This window comes from Peromyscus eremicus, chromosome 3, assembly GCF_949786415.1.
Source record: "Peromyscus eremicus chromosome 3, PerEre_H2_v1, whole genome shotgun sequence".
Lineage (NCBI taxonomy): Eukaryota > Metazoa > Chordata > Mammalia > Rodentia > Cricetidae > Peromyscus > Peromyscus eremicus.
Genome location: NC_081418.1, coordinates 154,438,577 through 154,460,793, shown reverse-complemented (window position 1 = coordinate 154,460,793; position 22,217 = coordinate 154,438,577). Strand labels below are relative to the sequence as shown.

General features: G+C 44.4%; 1 protein-coding gene across 3 annotated transcripts in view; it reads left to right on the top strand.

The window, feature by feature from the left end:
• Positions 1-7,665: 7,665 nt before the first annotated feature.
• The window catches only part of Tm7sf3 (transmembrane 7 superfamily member 3), a 43,035-nt gene continuing 28,483 nt past the window's right edge, over positions 7,666-22,217 (top strand). For all 3 annotated transcript variants that reach the window (XM_059256366.1, XM_059256365.1, XM_059256364.1), the window contains exons 1-2: positions 7,666-7,784; positions 19,875-20,029. In XM_059256366.1, coding sequence (XP_059112349.1) covers positions 7,709-7,784; positions 19,875-20,029 — 231 coding nt within the window. In that variant the 5' untranslated portion in view covers positions 7,666-7,708. The remainder of the gene's footprint in view (positions 7,785-19,874; positions 20,030-22,217) is intronic.

Here is a 22,217-nt window from a genome sequence, read left to right as displayed (position 1 = left end):
GTCGGCACAGGTAGCTAATGCCTTCTGTGTGACTGTGAGGAGACGGATTGGAGGAGAGGGGAGGACTCTGGACATAAGAGAGGGTCCCGGAAAATAAGCAAGTTAGGCAGGTTCACTCTTTTTTTTTATTACTCCAAGATAGGGTTTCTCTGTGTAACAGCTCTGGCTCTCCTGGAACTCTCTCTGTAGACCAGGCTGGCCCCGAACTCACAGAGATCCACCTGCCTCTGCCTTCAGAATGTTGGGATTAAAGACGTGCACCACCACCGCCAGGCCGCAGGTTCAGTTTTAAGGAATTTAGATTTAGAATTGAGATCTATTTACAGTTTTACATGTGAAGAGGGATGTTGTGAGATATCTGTACACTGTGTGAAGATGTATTGCTGTGATTGGTGTAATAAATAGCTGACTAGCCAACAGCTAGGCAGGAGAGATAGGCTAGACTTCTGGGTAGAGAGAGATCTCTGGGGAAAAAAAGGCAGGGTTGCCAGCCAGGCGTGGAGGAAGCATGATGGGCAGTACAGAGTAAAGGTAACCAAGCCACATAAAAGAATGTAGATTAAAAGATGTGGGTTGCCAAGCATGGTGGTGCACGCCTTTAATCCCAGCCCTCAGGAGGCAGAGGCTGCCAGATTTCTGAGTTCGAGGCCAGCCTGGTCTACAAGCGAGTTTCAGGACAGGCTCCAAAGCTATACAGAAAAACCCTGTCTCGGGGGGGAAGAAAGACATAGGTTAATTTAAGTTATAAGAACTAGTTAGAAACAAGCCTAAGCTAAGGCTGAACTTTCATAATTAGTAGGAAGTTTCTGTGTGCTGGGGCCCAAAGAAAAATCCGTCTACAGAATGATAGCAGGAAGGTTATTTCTGTTAGTTTGGGGATGATCTGATGGGAAATGAGTCCTGAATCTGCAGATGCCTGGTTCCTGGATTTCCCACAAACTCTTTATCATAGTCCCCAGACTAACTATTCCTGGTTATCTTCCTGGTGTTGGCGGTGGGTGGATGTTAGCCTATTTTCTGTTGCTGTCACTGAATAGCACAGACAAGTAATTACAAAGTACAGTTGACTTACTTCAGTGTTCTGGAGACTGGGAAGTCCGCTACCGAGGTGCTAACATCTCGATGAATCCTAACAGAGGAGGGTGTAACACGGTGAGGCTGTTGTGAGGTGTCTTCTTCCACCAGAGAAGACTGCTCAGACATGGATTTAAGCCAATAGGAAGTCTATATTAGCTAACCAGTGACTACACTGCGGATTCAGGATCCCATTTGTAGCACCAAGCCTTCCTCAGGGGGAGCTTTGAATCACAAAAACCATATCCTGGGCTGACATACTTCAGTTATGTTATGTTAAGAACAGTTAGCCAGAAGCAGAACTACAGAAGTCAAAAAGCAAGGTCAATACATTTAGAGAGTTTCCCCAAACTATGGACTTTGATAGATTAGGTCTTCGTTTTCATTTTGGCAGGTGGTGCTGTCTACGTGCTGAATTTTATGACCTGAGTGGTACAATGTCATTTCCATCATGGAGTCAGTTGTGCTAAGGTCTGGGGGCCTGTTACAAGGCAGAACCAGAGAGCCCAAGAGAACACTCTTTAATCACATTAGCCCATTAATACATGGATGAGCCTGAAAATCCAAACTATAGAGTCCTTAGGACCCAGTCACCTTCCAAAGGTCTCCCCTCTTAAATCCTATTCACATATGACTTTTAAATTTAAAATTTTAATTTTAAATTCAAACAATTTGAAGAGCATTTTTAAGTCATATTGAGGATATAATTTTTGAGTATCTCAACTTCTGGGATTTATCCCACCCATCTCTGGGAAATTCCACTTTGGTTTTGCAATTCTCCTGATTTCCACCAAGAGTTACTATCATTGTGGCCATTGGTATTGAACTTCCTCGTATAAATGAAATTAATGGTCAGGTGTGGTAGGGCTTACCTTTAGTCCCAGTATGGATCTCTGAGTTTGGACCAGCCTGGTCTACATATCAAGTTCCAAGCCAGCCAGAGCTACCTAGTGAGACCATGTCTAATAAAACAAAAAGTTAGCCAGATGATGGTGGCACACGCCTTTAATCCCAGCACTTGGGAGGCAGAAGCAGGCAGATCTCTGTGAGTTTGAGGCCAGCCTGGTCTACAGAGCAAGTTCAAGGCAGCCAGGGCTACACAGAGAAACTCTGTCTCAAAAAACCAAAAACAAACAAAAAGTTGGGCATGGAAACACACACCTTTAATCCCAGAACTCACAAGGCAGAGGTAGGCAGATCTCTGGGTTTGAGGCCAGACATGCATGTAGACAAAACACCTATACATATAACTATACAAAAGCAAAAAATAAAAGCGGGCAGAAAAATAAAAACATTTTGAAATTATTTATTGTGTGTATGCATTATGTGTGTGTGATATGTGTGTGTGTATATGCTACAACATGCATGTAAAGGTCAAAGAACATTGTTCTCTATTTCAGGTGAGTCCTACGGATTGGACTCAGATTGTTAGGCATGTACAACAAACATTTCACATGCTGAGCCATCTTGTCAGCTTGATTAAACATTTCTGAAGGAAAAGTTAAAACAGATTGCGATTGACTAATAGGCTGTAGTTTATCACTGTATTAAGTGGGCTTAATCATTTTATCACTTTATTAAGTGGGCTTAATAAAGAATTCTGAGTTTTCAGCCCAAGAGAACTTGAGTGTTGGCAGTATAGGGGCCACCTCAAGACAACCCATGTTGCAATGGCCAAAGATTCTTGGCCAAAGTTTAGTGATACCTGTGAGTCTTCTTCTAGGCCCATCTACTTCAGCACACACACACACACCCCAACCACTGGCTTTCCTAGCTTATCTGTGCACTATTTGAAGAGTCCTGAAAAGGCTGTGGATCTGTGTTAGCTTTTTGATACTGTAATAAGATCTGAGATAATCAACTAGTCAACAAAAGATATTTTACTCATGGTTTTAGAGGTTCTGCCTGTTACTGATTGGCCTAATAGTTAGGGTCAAGTGGCAGCAGATTGTAATGGTGGAACTCACTTTATGGTCAGGACACAAAAGGAGAGAGAGGAGAAGGGACCCAGACTCTGTGTGGTGGTATTGTGTTCCCTGAAATATTGTGCACCCTAATAAACTTATCTGGGGTCAGAGACAGAACAGCCACAATATTAAACATAGAGGATAGGCAGTGGTAGCACACGCCTTTAATCCCAGCACTTGGGGGCAGAGCTAGGCAGAAATCCATGTGTTCAAGGATACAGCCAAGCATGGTAACTCACGCCTTTAATCCCAGGGAGTGATGGTAGAAGGCAGAAAGATATATAAGGCGTGAGGACCAGGAACTAGAGGCATTTGGCTGGTTAAGCATTTGGCTGGTTAAGCTTTTAGCTGGTTAAGCTTCAGGCTTTCGAGCAGCAGTTCAGCTGAGAGCCACTGGGATGAGGACACAGAAGCTTCCAGTCTGAGGAAACAAGACCAGCTGAGAAGTTGGCCAGGCGAGGTTAGCTGTGGCTTGTTCTTTCTCTCTGATCTTCCAGTGTTCACCCCAATACTTGGCCTCAGGTTTGATTTTATTAATAAGAACTTTTAAGATTCATGCTACAACTCTGTTATCCCCTTAAGGGCCAACCCAGGTACCTAAGGTGACCCTTCCTAGAATATACCTCTTAAAGCTTTTGTCACCTTCCAGTAGTAACATTGTGTGGAAACATCTGAGGCATGTGGACTGTTGGGAGACTCCTAAAATCCAAGCTATCATAAGAGCCTTCCTTCTAGACAAGACTCAAATGTTTCTATACATTTTTGTTTGTTTGTTTTTGAGACAGGGTTTCTCTGTGTAGCCCTGGCTGTGCTGGAACTCAGGGGCTCTGTAGACCTTGAGCTCCACCTGCCTCTGTCACCTGAGTGCTGGGATTAAGGGGTGTACCACCACTGGCCAGTTAATGTTTACATACGTTTAAACTGAAGCCATGAACTTTCTGAAGCTGTGGCAATCTCTGAGGCTGTGCAGAGAGCCTAGCCAAGTGCGGGAGCCTCAGGTCCGTTGGAGACTCCATCTTAAAAAATTAAAAACCAGCATGGACTCCCGAGGAACAGCATCCAAGACTTGCCTCTGGCTTCCACGCACATGTGCACTTGCACACCTGCAGTTTTCAAAAGCACCCTTATGCAAGGACACAGGCCCAGAAACTGCCCCACCGCAGAATGCCGCTTCAAACGGTCACCACTCTTTCTATTCATCGTTATGGCGAAGGGCTCCTGTTTCAAAACGGCTGATGTAACTCTCCTAGTTTTGTCTTTAATAACTTCCCCTTCCCCTTCCTCAGCCTTTTCATGCCCTTAGTTTACTATGGTCTGTGCACCCCACTGCAGTGTCTGTTCCCGTGGCAACTCTATTCTTCCCAAGAAATAGCAGTCTTTGGAGAATCTCTGGGTTTGGTTAGGTTGACAATGCTTTCTTATAAGCAAACTTTAAAAATTAAACATTTCTCTTAAAAATCGTATTTTCTTGTTCAACAGACACAGATCCTAAACATAGCATTTTAATATAGAAATATGCAGAGAAAATCATTAACTCAACTACTTGTTAGTATTTTAAACACTTACATATGATACACATATAATATATGTGAAACCTATCTTTCTATGAACGTAACCATAAGTGCATATTTTAAGGGAAAGAAAACCCCATGTATACATTGCTTCATAAATCAATTGTCTTTTCCTAAACACTTCAAATAAGTCAGTTACTTCCTGAAACACTGCTAAGGGCCACATAGGGTATATGGCTATCACAGGCTATCACAGACTATCACAGGCTATCACAGACTATCACAGACTATCACAGTCTATCACAGGCTATCACAGACTATCACAGACTATCACAGGCTATCACAGACTATTAGGCTATCACAGGCTATCACAGACTATCACAGGCTATCACAGACTATCACAGGCTATCACAGGCTATCACAGACTATCACAGGCTATCACAGACTATCACAGACTATCACAGGCTATCACAGACTATCACAGGCTATCACAGGCTATCACAGACTATCACAGGCTATCACAGGCTATCTGGTCTAATGTCAAGCACTTGTCTTTTCTTACAAACAACACTGAACATTTCTTGACACTGATTTAAAGTTTTATTTTTACATTTTATTTATTTATTCATTTTGTGTGTGTAGGGGTTGCACACATACCACAGTAGAAGTCAGAGGACAACCTGATTTCTCTTTCTACCACGTGGATCTCAGGAATCACACTGAAGTCATCAGGCCATTCAATCACACATGAAGTCATCTGAGCCATTCCACTCAGCCAGTTTTTGAGGCTAGTTTTTCTATTTAGTTAAAGTGCTGCACTCCCACCATAAAAAAAAAAAAAAAAATTTTTTTAGGGGCTAGAGAGTTGGCTCAGCGGTTAAGAGCACTGGCTGCTCTTTCAGAGAACCTGGGTTCAATTCCAGCACCCACATGGCAGCTCACAACCATCTCTAACTCCAGTTCCAGGGGATCCAGTGCCCTCTTCTGGCCTCCTCAGGCACTGCATGCACATGGTGCACAAGCACCCATTCAGACAAAACACCCTCACAGAAACTTAAAACTCAAACAGAAAAGCAAGGCAGCTGCCCCAGACACATCCCTAATGGAACTCCATGACCCTCTTCTGGACGCGGACTGCGGTCAGTCTCTTCAACAGCACATCGGGCATGAGACTTGAGGAGGTCAGAGTGAGGTTGGGAGTTTTCAAGGACGTTTAGCTTGGAGGAGACAAAACTTTCATTTTTTGCTGTGGTGCTCAGGACTAACTCAGCAAACCCTTCAGAAGCAGCTCTGAGGGCAGCTGTAGTAGCTCAGGCAGTTGCTGCAGGAGGAAGCAATTTTCCTACTTTGCGAAAAACCAAAACCCAAAACCAGACAAGCAAACAAAGAAACAAAAAACGAAAAACTAACAACTACCCAAGCTCTGATCCTTCTCCCCCCGCCCCCCCCAAGGGCCATTAAACATGAACAGAGGTCAGGCTCAACAAAAAGTTATTTTGCAGCAGGATTAACTGGAGGTTGAAGCCAACACGAACTACACAGTGAATTCTAGGCTATCCTGGGGCTACCAGTGAAAGACCCAAAACCCTGTCTCACAAAACAAAACAAACAAACAATAACTTTATCAAAGAAAGGATCACATGTGTGTAACTGATACTTGAAGACATGCTTACTGACTGCAGTGTGATGACTTGGGATGCGTGTACTCTATTACCATTCCCTGAAAGTGATGGATACCTTCACGCTAGCGCTCACAGCACACCCATAAGCACAAGAACACTTCAGGTCAGATGTTCAGACATTTACGATTCATAACAGTAGCAAAATTACAGTTAGGAAGTAGCAATGAAAATAATTTTATGGTTGGGGTCATCACACTTGAGGACCTGTATTGAAGGCTCACAGCGTTAGGAAGGTCAAGAACTGCTGCTGTAGATGGTGTTGCATAGGAGTGAGTGCATTACTGCCCATTACATTAATTTGCGTATTGATTTTATCACCATCATGATGATGATTTTGAGACAGAGTCTCACTCTGTAGCCCAGCCTGTGTTTGCCAGCTCTTAGCAAGCATGGAATTACAGGCACCAGCCATTCTGCCTTCCTCCTTTAAAAAGTTAATTGATTTATTTTAGAAAAGGTTTAGGCTTACAGGAAAAAAAATCACAAGAATTCTCACACTTCACATCAGTTTCTATTATTGCTGTCATTGGTTTTGTTTTGTTTTGTTTTGTTTTGTTTTGTTTTTTCAAGACAGGGTTTCTCTGTGTAGCCCTGGCTGTTCTGGCTTGAACTCACAGATATCCGCCTGCCTCTGCCTCCTGAGTACTGGAACTAAAGACGTGGGCCACCACTGCCCGGCCTTGACATTGGCATCTTACATTGAAACACACGTCTTAAAAAAAAAAAAAAGTGATACTCGTTATATTATTAACTCAAGTCCAAGTTTTGCTTGTTTTTTTAAGTTTTTTTCCAATGTCCTTTTCATAGCTGCTTTTTAAGATACTGAACAACCTGTTTGTACTCCTTTTTATAATTGCACACTGGGGAGGCTGAGGCAGGAGGACTGCCATCAGTTCCAGGCCAATGTGGGCTACATAGCAAGACCCTATCTCAATAAAGTAAAATTCATTAGTGATGGTACAAGTTTATCTCCCTTGGGAGGAAGCGGCAAGACGTCAGAAGTTCAAGGCCAGCCTCCACAGCATAGTGGTTGGAGGCCATCCTGGGCTCCATGAGACCTGGTCTCAAAAAGAGAAAAAGAAATTTGCACTGTTAGACACAATAGGCCTGGCGTGGTGGCACAGGCCTTTAATCCCAGTACTTGGGAGGCGAGCAGAGGCAGGGGGATGGATCACTGAGTTCGAGAACGGCCATGTCTACAGAGGGAGCTCCAGGGCAGCCGGGGCTACACAGAGAAACCCCGTCTCAAAAAAAAAAAAAGGAAAGACGCAACGCAAAGGGAGAGCACCGCCCGCCCGGGGCCCCGGCGGGAGGCGCGCGCCCGCAGGGCAGGGCGGGCACGCGCGCGGCCGTCCCGCCGGAAGAGCGCGCCTGGCGGGGCTGGGCGGCGGGCGAGCGGTGCGCGCGGGCGCCCGGGGGCAGCACCCCGACCCTGCGCGGGGCCCCGGCCCGCCCGCGCCTCCGGCGGACAGCGATGTGGCGGCTGCGGCTGCTCGTCCTGGGGGTGCTGGCGGTGGGCACCGCCGAGGCCCAGGCGAACTCCACCGACGGTGAGCTCCTCTGCAAGGCCGCAGGCCGCCCGCGTCTGTGCAGCCCTCCCCGGGCAGCAGGCGCGCCTCCGGCCGGCCGGCCGCGGGTTCGGGACCTGGGCCATCCTGTCAGCGCCTCACTGGGGCTGGGAACCGGGAAGAGATAAGTAGCCCCCTCTCCGACATTCGTCCCTGTAGGGAGCAGCCATGTTTGTAGTTTTAAGTGGACACGTTGAAACGGCCCTCTCAGTTTACTCCTGTTGGCACAGCACCCTGGAGGCTGCGGCAGGAGGATTAGGAGTTCGAGGCCAGCCTGGGGAGTGAGAGTCGGGGCCCAAACAAACAAAAACTAAAACCAGACCTAATGCCTGGGCGACAGGCAGCCGCGTCTTTCGAGGAACTAAGGCATTCCAAGCAGCAGGTGGCTTTGACACTCGGAAATCTAGATGCTTTCCAAACGGGTCAAGTTTTGCAGTTTGAGATGGGACTTGAAATCCTAGGTCATGTGCTGAGTGAAAAGGCTTTAAGTGACTGCTGGGGGTGCGGGTGGGCTTTAATGGGAAATATGAAAAGCACTAATTGTGCCAGGCTGGTGATCACACGCTTTTTCTGGTGAAGTTATTCCTTGTTTGGAGCTTGAGACAAGTAGCAAAGACAACAAACAGTTTTCTGGGATGGGATCGTTTCCCCCCCCCCCCCCCCCCCATGCTTATCTCTGAAAAGCCTTGGTTAGAACCGCATTTTAGGAACTTTTCGTACAACTAAGGCCAATGCTGAAATATACAAATACATGTGTTTTGAATGTACACACACACACACACACACACACACACACACACACACACAATTTCTTGAAGAAAACTCTGGCTTATAGAAGGGGGACGCGCTACCATCTGGCAGTGTCCTAGGCTCCTTTCCTTGGCTGAGTTCCCTAATCCTGGAAGCCTTGGGAGATAAGGGTTTCCCCTGTGGAGGCTCAAGACGTTCAGTACAGAAATGAGCAGCTGGTAGCAACACCAGTGTGGCGCCCTGGGAATTGCAGGGCCTTGCACTTCAGCAAAGCCCAGGAAAGGCGCAAAGCTACACAGAGAAACCCTGTCTCGAAAAACCAAAAAAAAAAAAAAAAAGAAAAAAAAAGAAAAAAGAAAAAGAAAAGGGTGCCTTGCCCGGGCGCAATTGGGGCTGCGGCTCAGTTGGTAGAGTGCTTGTCTAGCACCTAAGAAGTCCTGATTTCCACCCCCAGCCCACAGGGACCGGGTGTGGTGGTACACACCCAGAATTCACAAGGTGGAGACAAAAGGTTCAAGGGTTCAAAGTCAGATTCAACTACATAAGGAGTATGAGGCGAGCCTGGGCTACATGGGGTCCTATCTCAAAACAAAAACAAAAACAAAAACAAAAAAAAAAACCAAAACAACCAAACAAACCCAAAACCTTTCACAGCATAAGGCTTTCTTTGTTTAATCTTTCTGTGAATCCTTGCCTTTGAAACAGCCTTCTGAAGAAGAGAGAGAGCAGAGGGCCTGAGTTTTGGGTTGATCTAGAAAGAGTCCCTGAGTCTGGAGGGCCAGGAACCAGACTTTTTTATTTCTAGTTTGGAGTTTCAGTACTAATATCTAGAATTTTTTTACACAGAGGTCGAGGAAGAAAAGTAGTAAGTTGAGAATTAGTATTTTTTTCTTTTTATACTCTCACCTCTGATTATGACACGGTACTTTGGCTTGCGCTGTTCTTTCTGCCCTGTTAGTATTGTTTGTGTGGGAGAGGGATGGGACTCCGCGCAGCAGCCGATAAACACTTACATTCCCTACGCCTGGCTAGTACGGAGACACGGTAGAAGGCTTGCATGACCCCCCTGTGAAGCGGCTGGGTTGTTAGAATACGAGTGGCAGGAACTGGACAACCTCTGCAATTTAGGAGGATCTGCCGGACCCCAGCAGGATGAGGGGACCGGGCATCCAGGTAGTGGCTTGATGCTTAGTGAGGGTTGGGAGAGATGGAGATCCTGGGATGGCTGGAGAAGCTGCTTCCTCGACAAGCTGGGGTTGAGGGTAGGGGGACCGTCTGTATGTCTAAATAGTCCCCCTTCTCTTGGAGTCCCAGTCTCTGCTTGCCTAGGTGCCTTCATTTTTGTTTTAGATTCATACCCAGTTGCTCACCTGGAAACCCACCTGTAAGAGTTGAGTGGGGCGCACCTTTTGTACTTGGGAAGTGCTCTGAGTAGGCCATGGCGCTTCTGTGTATAGATGCACGTGGTAACTTTCTTCCAGAGTGTTTGAAAGGCCGTGCGTTCATTGTTGTGCGTCCTTTTAGTTTATACATTTGCTTTGTGGAATCGAAGAGTGGACCCTGATCCTCACACATACCAGACAAGCATGGCACCACTCAGCTAGATCCCCGATTCTTGCCTTTTCATTTTTTTGAGCTAATGACAGTTCATCTGAAGATAAAAGCAAGTAATCAGCAGCTGAACTGTAATCCAAAGCACCTCAGAAGCTTCGGCAGAAGGATTGCCTCCAGTTCAAGGCCAGTGTAGGTTACACAACAAGACCCTATCTCAAAACAAACCAACAACCCACAAACAAATAAAAATTGTGAGAGACAATTGAATGCCAGCCCGCTGAAGTAGCTGGGTCATTCTTGCTCAGAGTGTTTGGACTGAGGAATTAGGAAAGCTAGACTTTGTTGGCACTCCTAAAGTTGGCTGCTGTGTGTGCGACCGACAGGGAGGGAAGTACGAGGCACATTTTAGTACCGCAGCACAAGAAGGGGTTGGGTGTGTTAAGATAGGGGTCTGATTGGGAAAGAGGAAAAGATTAGGAGTGGAAGGCCTTTCTAGAATGGAGTTAGTGGGAGGAAAAAGTGTTTCTGTCTGATGAAGGATGGGAAGTGCATGTGAAAATAGAAAAACAGTCCCTTCTATTCAGACGGCAGTTGGGGTTGTTTTTAGAATGTCAGACAAAGCAGAGGCACAGAGTGCACCGCTGCCATCTTGACTGGGCTGCGGCTCTAAGGCCCTTTGATGTGCAGCCTGTCCCCCCCCCCCCCCAGTCATAAGAGCTAATTATGCCTGTCAGATGCTTCTGGTGACTCCTTCTCCAGATGGCCTGGAGGTGAATTAGGCTCCTGTTAACTTCTACAGGATGTATTTTGGGTATGTCTTCTCTTGCCAAGTCTCTTTTGTGAGAAGAAATTAAATGCAGTTTCCAGCCAGGTCTGGTGTCTCCGGCTTGTCATGACCCGGCTATCTGTTTGGGAAGTTGAGGCAGAAGGATTGCAATTTCAAGGCCCATTTGGGCAGTAGAGTAAGTTCAAGGGTAACGTGGGCAACTTAGGCCCTTCCTGAAATGCACTATTAGAGAGGAGCTGGGGGTGTGGTTTTTAGTGGTAGACTGCTTGCTTAGTGCTTAAGAGGCTCTGGGTTTATTCTCTAGTACCAGAAAACAAACAAATAACAACAAAACCAAACAAAAGGAAATTAAATGAAGTTTCTATCGTGTATGCCATAAAAGCTGTTTTGACCTCTCTCTCTCCCTCTCTCTCTCTCTCTCTCTGTGTGCGCGCGCGCGCGCACACACACACACACATATGCTCTGCCCAGGGCCTCATATGTTAATACACACGGTTACTTCCTACCCTTCTTTTCTTTCTGGATTCTTTTGGTGATGCTGCGGATTGAACCCAGAGCCCCAAGCAAGCTCTACCACTGAGCTATCCCCCTGGCCCCACCCTTGAGTATCTCTCATTGTTTCTGTGGAAGTCCCCTCATTGCTGCTTATGATAGGCCCAGCATCTCTGGGAATGTTCACCCCCACTCCCCACTACTTTCTTTGTAGGGCCAATTTGAAAATGCCTGGATATTTTTGGTTTTTCTTTGAGGCTGCATCTCCAAAGCGCTGGCAAGCTAAGGAAGCTCATGATCCATACTATGCAGCATCTGATAGTTATAAAACCATTTCCCCATTTGTTTGGTACTTTTAGAAGCCCAGTGGCTTCTGTAGCATAGTTACCTCCCTTTTACCGTGAAAGAAGAGAGGCCCAGAAGAAATAAATACCTTGCCTCAGGTCCCGTAGTTCGATCTCTGTTGAACAAGCATTTACTGCCAGGCGACTGGTACAGTGCCAGATGCTGGATCATCAGATGTGACAAAGACCTGCATAGCTAGGAGGGAAACCACACAAGTTTGGGCTAAAATGCAATCTTCTATACACATTGTGCAATGGTTCTTGGATGGCCAATCATTCCCTCACACAAAAGAGCTCAGTTAAGAATGGAGAGGTGTGTGTATTTCTCTCTTAGTCACCGAACATGGTGTTTGCAGTTCTCAGTTACCTGGAGAACTTGCTGTTTTGTTTTTTGAGACAGGGTCTTATATAGGCCAGGCTAGCCTTGAATAACCCACTATTCAAGGGTTGACTTGAACTTCTGACCCTCCTGCCTACACCCTTCTCCCCAGTGTTGGGATTACAGCATCCAACACCTGCTTCTGCATTGTTGGTGATCAAATCCAGGGCTTTGAGCATGCTAGTCAAGCCCTCTACCAACTGAGTTATAGTCCTAGCCCTTCTCCATGTTGTTTGAATGAGTGTTTGTTTTTAAATTCATGTTTGCAGCTACTGCTAGGGATTTTTATTTAAGTGGTATGGCTGAGTCTTGGCAACACGTCACCTCCTCGTGATTGTCACAAACAACCAAGATGTATTGTAATTTCCTTATGATAAGGACAATTCTGATAACTATAGAAAATGTGATAAATAAGGAGCTGTGTTGGAAAGAAGAAATAATTTAAGGTACCCGTTCTTAATGTTACTGATATTAAAACAACAGGACCAGGTTTTAGATGCCATAGACAGTGTCTCCCCACCCGCCTTCACTATCTGCCTGGTTCCTTGCTACAGGTGTGTGGGGGCGGGACTTCCATAAAGCATAGTCTCTGAAAATGCAGTCCACACCAAGCAAGAGTTCTGGTGGTTCCTGGAAGGCTGGGTGGAGTTCTTGAAGGAGGCAGAGGCTTAGACTTTCAGTCCTGCCCTCTAGATAGTGTCAAGCTGTTTGTTTCCATTTATGACTTTTTAGACAGGAATACACCTTAGATACAGTTTAACCATAAGGCCACCTGTTACTACATGCCAGCAAAAATCTCACGTTAGTTAATCATCTGACCTATATGCTTTCTAGAACACTCCCACAAAACAGAACTATTGTATTTTGGTAAAATTTTGAGAGAGAGCCTCATGTAATGCAGGCTGTCTTCAAATTCACTATCTAGCTGAGGATACTCTTGACCCTGCTTTTCCTGTCTCTACCTCTGCGTGCTGAGATTAAAAGTATGCTTGTCATGCATAGCCATTTTTCTTAATTTGTTTTCATACTAGAATAGCAGCATTTATCCTCATCAATGGATGTGTTTAGTCAATATGATATGCATGCACAATGCATACTAAATAGCTTTAAAAAGGGCCAAGCTATCCGGCGGTGGTGGCGCACGCCTTTAATCCCAGAACTAGGAGGCAGAGGCAGGCAGATCTCTGTGAGTTTGAGGCCAGCCTGGTCTGCAGAGTGAGTTCCATGACAGACTCCAAATGCTACACAGAGAAACCCTGTCTCGAAAAACCAAAAAAAAAAAAAAAAAAAAAAAAGGCCAAGTTAGACTTACCCTTTCCCCCTCAGTACTAGTATGGATTCCGGGGCCTCACACATGATACACAAATGCTTTATCACTGATCTACAGCTTCAGCCCCTGAATTATCAATATTGACACAGACAGATGCCTAAATTTTAGTAAGTGGTCTGTTTTAAACATTTACATGTCCTTCTTCTTGCACATATGTGGAAATAAGCATTATACATCTTGATACTAAGTCCTCAACACAGAGTTGGCCACCATACCCACAAGCTATGTATCCTGCAGATTCAGCCAGCTGCGGAGTGAAAATAATTTTTTTCTTTTATTTTTATGTGCATTTGTTTTTTTGCCATGAGTGTCAGGGTCCCTTGAAACTGGAGTTACAGACAGGTGTGAGCTGCCATGTGGGTACTGGGAATTGAACTCGGGTCCTCTGGAAGAAGAGTCAGCGCTCTTAACCTCTGAGCCATCTCTCCAGCCCGAAAATAATTTTTTAAAGTACATCTGTGCTGAACGTGCACAGACTTTTTCATGTTGCTGTTCTCTAGCAATATAGTGGTGTAGCACTTACGTTAGGTATGTAAATAACCCACAGATAAATTATGCATGTGGATAGATGTCTATCACAACACCATTTTTAAAATACCTATATTATGTGTGCATGCACTTGTGCAGGCAAGCAGGTGGACATAGAAGCCAGAGGGGCATGTCAGGTACCTGATCTACTGCTCTCTGCCTTATTCCCTTGAGAAAGGGTCTCTCTCTGAACCTGGAGCTACACTGGTGGCCAGAAAGCCACAGCGACCTTCCTCTCTCTCTGCTCTTCATAGCATGTAAATAACAAGTGTATGTGACTATGCCTGGCTTTTTATGCGGGTGCTGGGATTGAAACTCAGGTCCCCATGCTTGCTCAGCAAGTGCTCTTATCCACTGAGCCACCTCTTCATCTCCTACTACGTGTACCATTTTATGTGAGGCATAGGCAGGGATTAGTACTCTGGGGAGTTTGGGACTTGTAGCCTGTGGATGCTGAGGGATGATGGTACACATTCCAGGGTGACAAGCTGTGGAGATGTCTGTGCTGGGGGAAGCAATGGACAGGTTCTGAGAGTCCCCATATTGTTTAATGTCTCTTTTCCTTCTAAGGACTGAGAATTGAACATAGCTTTTTTGTGTGTGTATGTGTGTGTTTTGTTGTTGTTTTAATGAATTTAAAATGTAGGCTCAAGGCAGAACTTGAACCCTGAAGCTATCAAAGCTGGAAGCTTTTGTCAAATCATGACATTTCTTTCTGATAAGAACACTTTGAAACTTGAAAAAGATGTGTAAAGAAAGCCACTTTGTAGTTGGAAGGTTTCTCCAGTCCCTCCCAGCCCCAAGGTCCCACAGCTGCTTATAAAATAATCACTCAGAGGCTTAATATTATTCACAAACTATATGGTCTATGGCAGGCCTCTTGCTAGCTAGCTCTTATATCTTAAATTAACCCATTTCTATTAATCTATGTTTTGCCACATGTTTTGTGGCTTACTGGTCTGCTGGCATGTTGTTCGTTGGGCAGCCGGCTGGTGTCTCCCCAGACTCTGCCTTTCTGTTTCCTGTCTCTCTCCTTGGATTTCCCACCTGCTTCTAAGCTGCCATGCCATAGGCCAAAGCAGCTTATTTATTAACCAGTGGGACAACATATATTCACAGCATACAGAAACACATCCCCCAGCACTTCCCCTTTTCTTTCTAATCAAAAAGGTTTTAGCTTTAATATAGTAAAATTATATATAACAAACAGTTACCAAACAAGAGTTACAGTTATAATATCTAGTCTATTTGTATTTGGCAAAATTAAAATATTTTTATCATCTATCCTATATTTGTGAGTCTAACGTTTCATATCTAATTTATCTTTTATCATAACCAAGGAAAATTATAACTATCTAGTCTTCAACTCTATCAAAGACCCCAGAAGGATACAATATTACCTAAGTAAACAGGAAGTGCATTGTAAGCAACTTCCAAAAATCTAGAATGACAGAGACAGCTGGCTGCTCGGACAGTCACCCAAAGTTCTTCTGAATGTTGGGGCATCCATTCTTCAGCTCATAGGCCTAGAGTCTCTCAGTCACTTCTCTCTGTGTCCTGTAGAATGTCTGGCAGTTTCTTTTGTGAAGCAGGAACCTGAAGGACCATTTCGCCAAGCAAAGTTCAGTGGTCATCTTTCTATGGGTCCTGCATGTCCAGTCAATACAACATTTTGTCAAGCAGTTCAGGCAAGAACAGTTTCTTGCCCAAATGGCTAACTTTTACCACAATGAAAGTAAACTCCATAAGGAGTTTCTTCGATGCCCATCATCTTCTCTGAAGTAGATTGGTGCTGCCAGGAGCAGACATGTCTCATAGTCCAGAAAAGTCAAAGTTCTTAAAACATTTTAAATGCCATATTCTGTAGGTTTTTCAAGTGTTTGAAGATTACCTACCTAATTGCACTATATCTATGTATACCTAGAAAACTTAACTAACGTGACTATAAGTTAGATTATCGTGGATGACTAATAATTAATTTGTATTTCTTAATTATACATTATAATTTCAAATGAGCCGCACAAATGTAATACCTTAAACAAGAGTAGAAATATACATACATTATAACAAAATGAACTTTAAATTTGTATCAAGAAACTAAAATCCATAGCAATGTAAAACATTTCAAACAAGTTGCTCTTTAAAAATAGATTCAATAATCTACCCTTTTGTCCTATCGTATCTATAATATCCCCTTTTCTTTTTTATAAAGAGATTGCATTTATAATCAACCTGCTTTAAATAAAAATAAACATTTATAAACAATATTTTGGGAATTTGGGCATAGCTTCTCCTACTACTTCCTGCTGGTTGGGGCACTGGCATTCTTATGGGGATCCTGAGAAAATTAAGAATTATAGTTAAATCTTAGATGTAGTAGTCTGTGAGGCTGTGTCGACCTTTTAGGGGGGTCTTGGTTGATCAAACGATATTAGCTTGGAAGCAATCCACAGGTTCTCATCTTCTGTGGAAACAAAAACAGAACCTCTTTTCCAAAGCAATGTATCCTTAAACATAAATTTTAAAGTCAAGATACCTTTAAAATATACATATTGGTTTAACTCAGCAGCCTTTACAATCAAAAATTGCAGTTAAAAATCCCAAAGACAATATAATCCAGACTCTGTGTATAATTTCTATCTTTACATTATGGTGGTATTGTGTTCCCCAAAATATTGTGCACCCTAATAAACTTATCTGGGGTCAGAGAACAGAACAGCCACTAGACAAACATAGAGGCCAGAAAATGGTGGCACACACGCCTTTAATCCTATCACTTGGGAGGCAGAGATCCATCCAGATCTCTCAGATCTCTGTGAGTTCAAAACCACACTGGAAACAGCCAGGCATGGTGACTCACACCTTTAATCCCAGGAAGTGATGGCAGAAAGCAGAAAGGTATATAAGGCGTGAAAACCAGGAACTAGGCTGGTTAAGCTTTTGGCTGGTTAGGCTTTTAGGCTTTTGAGCAGCAGTTCAGATGAGACCTATTCTGGATGAGGACTCAGAGGCTTCCAGTCTGAGGAAACAGGATCAACTGAGGAATTAGCAAGGTGAGGTGGCTGTGGCTTGTTCTGCTTCTCTGATCTTCCAACATTCACCCCAATAACTGGCACTGGGTTTTATTTTCATTAATAAGAACTTTTAAGATTCATGCTACATTACATGGCTTAACTTTTATATTACTTTTTACTGTTTCTTTAAAGACTTTATTTTTTAAAACTATCTATTTCTTTATATAACTAATATATTCCTTTTCTTCTCTCTTCCAAGCCTACATACTTTTTTTTTCACATACTGTAAACTGTTTAGAGTTTTATTCCATCTGAATCTGTCTTATTGTGAATCTATAATCCTTCTCTGCCCAAGAGAGATTTTTAAACTGTTAAACTGAGTGGCTAGGACAAAAAGTGGCAGCCTTGGCTGCTGACTCTGCCCACCTCAGCTTCCCAACATGGTGGAGATATCCAGGGGAGTCAGGCTTACACTGCCAACTCTGGGGTCCATGCTGCCACCAGGTAGCATGTAGCTGGCCCATAAACCCTTTTTGTCTGTATGAGTAAAAGCCAAATCTACCATGCAGCATGCTGCACAGCTTAGGGATAGTTCTGTGTACTGCAGCAGGAATCTGCCATGCTGTAGGTCAAGTCCAAATGCCACAGTTTGCCTGAGAGACAGAAGAAGCTGTTTTTAGCTCCATTTTAGAATCTTTTTTTAAAGCTTTCTCAGGTTTTGGGTGGAGATTCTTGTGACCACTTCTGGGCGCCAAATGTAGTCGAAAGGTTTCTCCTGTCCTGCCCAGCCCCTTGGTCCTGCAGCCGCTTATAAAATAATCACTCAGAGGCTTAATGTTATTCACAAACTGTATGGTCTATGGCAGGCTTCATGCTAGCTAGCTCTTATATCTTAAATTAACCCATTTCTATTAATCTATGTTTTGCTACATGTTCTGTGGCTTACAGGTCTGCTGGCATATTGTTCCTTGGGTGACAGGCTGGTGTCTCCCCAGACTCTGCCTTTCTCTTTGCTGTCTCTCTCCTTGGATTTCCCACCTGCCTCTAAGCTGCCTTGCCATAGTCCAAAGCAGCTTATTTATTAACCAATGGGAGCAGCATATGTTCACAGCGTACAGAAAGACATCCCCCAGCACCACTTGACTGCTTGACGTGTACTTTCACTGATGATATCACTCCTCATGTTATCAGCGTTAATCCCAAAGGTGAGAATAAGACCACTACCACAGTGTGAGCCAAATTTGAAGCAAACTTGATTTTTATTGGGGTGCACCAAGAGCTGGCGAGCGGCTGCCTCCTAAGTCGGGTTAAGGAGAGCAGTCCAGAATCCATCTCTTAGGCCCTTTTAAGGAGTAAAATCACGAGTAGTTTTACAGAAGGGAGACAATGGGGCAATAAGGAAATAAATTTTTTTTTTTTTAAAAATCATGTGATCACCATGTGATTAGGGAGGGTCTGGGAGGGTAAGGGTATTCTCAAAAACAAATCAAGATCGTGAGTTGGGGAAGGTTGGGTTTCAGGAAACAGAGCAACTCAACTCTTACAGTAATAGAAACTTAGTTTTACAAATACAGCGTAATGGTTCCTGCCTTTAAAATGGAGTCAGGCAGGTTCTTCACTCAGCTTCCAGTTGTTTGATCATTTTAATTACCGTGCTCCTGCATTTCTTTCTAAGGACTCTATTTTATTTTATTTTATTGTGTATAGGTGTTTTGCCCACATGTGGTCTGTGTAGTACGTGTATACCTGGTGCTCAAGGTCTGCCAGAAGAGGGATCCCCTGGAACTGGATACAGGCAGTTCTGAGCTGCCTTGTGGGTTCTGGGAACTGAACCCGGGTTCTCTTGAAGAGCAGCCTTAACTGCTGAACCTTTGGTCTGTGGTCCTCCACTGTCGCTCTAGTATGTTGGTATCTTGGAGATTCTGGGTTAAAGATTTAGGTTAAGGAACATTGACAACAACATATCTCTAGAGATGGCTCAGTCTCTTCCAGGCCTTCTGAGCTGTTCTGGCTCAGAGTCTGTGTCATGGGAGACAACAAGGGCCACCAGAACATCTAGAGCACATTGGAAGCAAGCCCAAGAGATGATAGCATGCGCCTTGGATAGACAGGCTGTAATGAATTTGCTTGCACAAGTTTTCAGTACAGACAGAGTGATTTTATAAGTACTTGTTGATACTTGCCAAATGGAGAAAATGAGGAGAAATGTGTGTGTGTGTGTGCGTGTGCGCGCATGCGTGCTTGTGTGCGTGTGTGTGCGTGTGTGCGCACGTGCCGGGGGGCAGTAGAGGGGGGAATGAAACCAGAAAATGGACGACAGATAGGACCTGAGAGCTCCCAGCACAGTGGAACATTAGTGATCCCTGAGGGCCAGGAAAACTGACCCCATTGCAGCGGACAGGCCAGAAAGCACATTTGCGTTCTTAAGACAGGGTCGTTTTAAAAAGTGAATTAAATTGTTTGTCATTTTCATACATGGGTTTGGAAGGACCTGTTGGAGACTGATGGGCTGAGTGGTGGGAACACAGCTGGAGAGAGTGACACCCTAGAATGTGTCATTCCTGGTTCAGCAGGGAGGGTAGGCCAGCCCCTCCTGTTCATCCAGGCAACCATGGCTGCTGTGAGCTCAGGAATGCAATGTCTATGTCTCCTTCACACCCACCACCCAAACAACAACAGGTTGTTGATCTGTCTGTAGCCCAGGCTGGCCTTGCCCTTACATAGACCCCTCTGCTTTAGCCTCCCAAGTGCTGAGATAACAGGCATGCACCACCATACCTGACTCAAGGGGGTTTTCTGAGGGTGAAATTAGCGTTGTACGTTTGTTTATGAATGAAGTTTCCGTAAATGATACCAGAGGTACAATATTGTAACGAGAAAATTTTCCATTGTAGGTTTTCTTGAATTTTCTGTGGGAAAATTTACATACTTTCTGCTCAGCAGGCCCTTTCCACAGGGGGCCATTCTGCGTCATATTTCAAGCAATGTGACCTTCGTTCTTTTCCAAATACACTCACAGTATCAGAACACCACCGTTTCATTTACTAAGGTAAGTGGAAAGGATTCTTCCATAAAGAGATCATCTCTGTAATGTTGTCTTGTGTATTCAAATCTGATGTCTGTTTACGTGTGGGCCTGGTCTCCAGGAGGCCTCAGTCATCTTTAGTTACAGGACCTCATTGCCTAGGCTGCCTTCCGTTCCCTTGATTCACAGACTATCTAGAGGAACAGAACTGCATGGAGTTCTAGAAATGACTGTGTGAAAGCCGTGTTCTCCCTCTGCCCCTTCTGATGGCAGTGGTGCTCTTGTGGTTTTGTGTTTTGGTTGTCATGGCAATGGGTCTTGTGAAGCCACTGATCCTGTACTCTCCCCCTCTCTGAGGCTTGCCAAGTGGAAACTCACCTGCTGCCTTTTTCCTTCTCATTCTCTTAGCTTTAAGAGAACATTCTGGGCCGGGCGGTGGTGGCACACACCTTTAATCCCAGCACTCAGGAGGCAGAGGCAGGCAGATCTCTGTGAGTTCGAGGCCAGCCTGGTCTACAAAGTGAGTTCCAGGAAAGGCGCAAAGCTACACAGAGAAACCCTGTCTTGAAAAACAAAAAGAAAAAAAAAAAAAAAAAAAAAAAGAGAACGTTCTGATTCCAAGGCAGGAGGACTAAGGGTTTAAGGGCAGCTTCAGCTGCCTAGTGAGGCTGACTGCCTGGCCTACATGAATTCTTGTCTTAAAGGGAAAGGTTTACCAACAGGCTGGAGAAATAGCTCAGTGGTTAAGGAGCACTGGCTGCTTTTGCAGAGGGCCTGGGTTTGGTTCCCAGTACCCACGTGATGGCTCACAACCATCCCTAACTCCAGTTCCAGAGGCTCTGATGCCCTCCTCTGGCCTCCACAGGTACCAGGCACACATGTGGTATGCAGACATGCATGCAGGCAAAAATATTCATACACACAAAATAAAAATAAGTGACTAAATAAATAAATCTTTAAGACAAAAGCTATTTGTAAACTGAACTCTTTGGGGCCAAAGCTCCTGTTTTGTGTTGTTAGCCAGAATAAATCTTAATTCAGTTGAACTGTAGTGCTTGAAATATTCCATGTACAATTCCTAGAGTTTCTGTTTATTTTTCCCCCATCAAGCTGGGAATGAAACCTAGGCTGTCACACTTGATAGGCAAGTACTTTACTGCTGGTCTACACCCTGACCCCTAGTGTCTTGGTATTAACAGATGGAAACTGAAGACCGAGGAGATGACTCAGTCTATAGGGCTTGAGTTTGATCTCTAGAACCCACACAAACAAACAAACAAAAAAAAACCCAGCCAGGTCTGGTGTGGATTCATTACCCAGCACTGGGGAGGTAGAAACAAGGCTCACTGGCTGGTCAGTTTAGCCAATCAGTGAGCCCCAGGTTCAGTGAGAGAACTTGTCTTAAAAAATAAGCTGGAGGGGGCTGGAGAGATGGCTCAGAGGTTAAGAGAGCACTGGCTGCTTTTCCAGAGGTCCTAAGTTCAATTCCCAGCAACCACATGGTGGCTCACAACCATTTGTAATGAGATCTGGTGCCCTCTTCTGGCCTGCAGTCATACATGTTGTATACATAATAAATAAATAAAATCTTTAAAAAAAAATAAGCTGGAGGGGATGGAGAGATGGCTCAGTGGTTAAGAGTACCTGTTGTTCTTGGAGAGGACCTGGGTTCAGTTCCCAGCATTCACAGGACAGTGCATATCCATCTTTAATTCCGGTCTCAGGAGACCTGACTCCCCCTTTTGACTTCTGAGGGCCCCAAGCAGGCACGTGGTGCACATACATACATACAGGCAAACTACTCATATACATAAAATGAAACAAATAATAAATCTAAAATATATAAATTAATTAAAACAATAAATTGGAGAGGGATAAAGGATGACACCCAGTGCCAACCTCTGGCTTCCACATATATGCTCACATATTGGCATATGCACGTATTCACACTTGCACACACACGAATATATACACATACAGATACTTAAAACCATAACTGGGAGGTGTTCATGAGGAAGCCTTTACCGATAAGATAGCGCCCCTATAAAACAGGCTCCCCAAGAGCCTTCCTCACTCTGCTGTGTTTATAAACCCTAAAACCTGTGGTAGTTCGTTACAGCAGTTCAAACTGACTGAGGCAGTTAGTATATATTGCTAAATTTCTATGTATTTATTTTATATGGGTATATTGTTAGGATATGTGTTTGTGTAC